The following is a 2,696-nucleotide window of genomic DNA, read 5'->3' as shown; positions in this document are numbered from 1 at the left end:
GTGATGAAGCAAAACAGGAATTCTTAGAGGAAACTGCGACCATAAAACCTGTAAACAAGGAAGATATTAAACAAGGCTCTTTTATAGTTGTAACTTTTATGGGTGAGAAGCGTGGTACAACTGCTTTTAGGTATGTGTGTGTAATTGAAAGCTTTGATGACACTAAGGATGAAATAGAAGTTGTTGGATTAAGAAGTGTTGATATTGATAAGGATAAAAAGAGTTTTGTTGTTAATGAAAAAGACAGTTCATTTATTAGAATGTCTCAGATTATAGGAATATTGATGGATCCAATATTATCCCTTAATGGTGAAATAATTCGGTATTGGGACCGTGCAAGTTCGGCAAAGCGACCCCTATTTCTACGCCCTGTACTTTTATTCGCACTTTTAATTATATTGGCCAATTATATTAGTCCTGGTTACTGGATAATTGTCAAGGCCATAGTCTAAAAAAATAATAAGAAGAAAAAATAAGATGCAGGTTATGTTATGCAAACGTAAACAATTGTATGTAGTAAATAAAATTAGTTATTAAAATGCAGTACTGCAAGCAAAATACAATTAATTAAATTTGCCTTTATATAATAATTGCATATCATATCAATATTGTGGAGCAATATATAATTTTTCTGGTTCAATGACAGAAGGTATGAAATATACGTCAATTTGACAATTTCAATTGACAATATGAATTATTTAAGATAGTTACAATATTTCTCCGCGACTCGCGCACGGCCGTTTCTTGTTTCCCTTCCAAGTACTTGCACACCTCGAATACTTTTAATGGAAAAGTTGACGTTTTTGAATGTTAGATGTTACTGTGTAAAATAATAAAAGGCTCACAATAAAATACCTACGTTTAATAATTGGTGTTTTAAATATTTTCACATTTCACATTTTGTCTCACATGTTCACATGTTTTTCTAAAATTGTCGAATTTTTAAATGCCAAAACTTATTACAATATTTTTGTAATGTCTTTCTTTGTCACACCAAGGCACACTCAATCCTAGGTGCTTTTAAATGGCTAAAAAGCTAGTTGTCACACTGTCCCTAATCCTAGTCACACTAACACCATAATGAAGGAGTAGTGTGACACCTTACCCTCTTAAATAAAACATAATATAAAAGGAATTTTTAAAATGCAACATGCCTATTCACTGTGCAATGATTGTGACAATTAACCAGAAAGTCTTCATTAAAAATCTGAGACTGTTCAATTAAAAACAAATATATTTTTTTTTATTTTAAAATCAAATTTACATATTTTTACATCACACTAACCCTAGGTGACCCTAATACATTTGTTTTTTCTGCTTTGATCGGCTTTAAAGGCTTTGATTACATCCTCAAATACTTCTTTAACTCCTTCCTGTTTTAAAGCAGAACATTCAATATAACTAGCTGCCCCTAATCGTTTAGCTGTTTCTACCCCATCAGAATAAGATATAGATTTAAGATGTTTCTGCTCTAATGCCTTAATATAATAAGGGTCATTTCGAAGATCTTTTTGTAGTCCAACTATCACTATAGGTGTACTTGGGCATGTTTCCCTTATTTCCGGTACCCAAACTTTCTGAAGATTCTCCAAACTTCCTGGATGCCCAATAGAAAATCCTAAGAGGAATACATTAGCTTTCTGATAAGTGAGTTGTCGGAATTTTTTATAATCGTCTTGACACGCCACAGTATTTAATGATAAATTTATAAATTCACCATCCAGAACAATATTTTGTGTATAACTATCGAAAACACTAGGTACATAATCTGCAGGATATACTTTCGTTGTATATGTTATAAGAAGGCTTTTTAATCCAACTGATTTATCACCAACTGTAACACATACTATTTCATTCATTGTTAATATCACACTCACACTAACCCTCTAGAGATTAGTAAATATAGTGATTATTGTACTTGCTTCATATTATTATCTTATCAATAGATAACTGTTTTAGTACCATACTTTCTGACAATCAACGAGATGTAATAAGAAAAACGAAAAAGCCTCTTCATTAGAATAATGAATAATATTTATGTTGACATAATAACGGCCTGTTGTTCGAAAGCTTATCAAAAATGGAATCAACTGATCATTATCAAATATTTAATTACTGTCACCAACTGTCAATGTTAACTTTTAGCCCAGTAAATGAACGGGAAATGCGATGATATCGTGTAATTTTCAGGGGCAACTCCGAATTGCATGAAAATTTGGATTTAGGTTCTACTTACCCTCCACTTCAAAGTTGAAATTGTGCCGTTGGTTGCTTCTACTTGGGGGTGACAGTCACCCCTTCTCGGGGGTGAAAAAACATACGTTTAAGATAAGACCGTAAATGGATAAATTGACTGATTTTAAGCAACTTTTGTTCTATAGAGTTTTTTACGTAAGTCAATACTTTTCGAGTTATTTGCCATTGAAAATGTTGATTTTTCGACAAAAAAATTACGTTTTCAGACGGTTTTTCGCAAATAACTCAAAAAGTAAATATTTTATCGAAGAAAATATTATTAGAAAGTGTAGCTTATAAAAAACCGAAAAAAAAAGGTGTATCAGTAAAGTCTGTTAATTAAATAAAAACAAAGTTGTAGCTCATGAAAGAAATGTTCTTATTCGTCTAATTCCAAATCGAATATTTCAAGGTGAAATCACCGAAAAATTAAGCACTTTTCGGGAAAACCCATTTAAACT

At 31.6% G+C, this 2,696-nt stretch overlaps 1 protein-coding gene across 1 annotated transcript; it reads right to left on the bottom strand.

Annotated features, from left to right (window-relative positions):
• Positions 1–1,216: 1,216 nt before the first annotated feature.
• LOC126889426 (ras-related C3 botulinum toxin substrate 1-like) lies at positions 1,217–1,898 on the bottom strand. The gene has a single exon (XM_050657731.1). It carries the CDS (start codon positions 1,857–1,859, stop codon positions 1,287–1,289), a length of 573 nt encoding a protein of 190 aa, XP_050513688.1. The 5' UTR covers positions 1,860–1,898; the 3' UTR covers positions 1,217–1,286.
• Between the last annotated feature and the right edge of the window lie 798 nt (positions 1,899–2,696).

This window comes from Diabrotica virgifera, chromosome 8, assembly GCF_917563875.1.
Source record: "Diabrotica virgifera virgifera chromosome 8, PGI_DIABVI_V3a".
NCBI classification, from domain to species: Eukaryota; Metazoa; Arthropoda; class Insecta; order Coleoptera; family Chrysomelidae; genus Diabrotica; species Diabrotica virgifera.
This window is presented reverse-complemented; position numbering and strand designations above follow the sequence as displayed.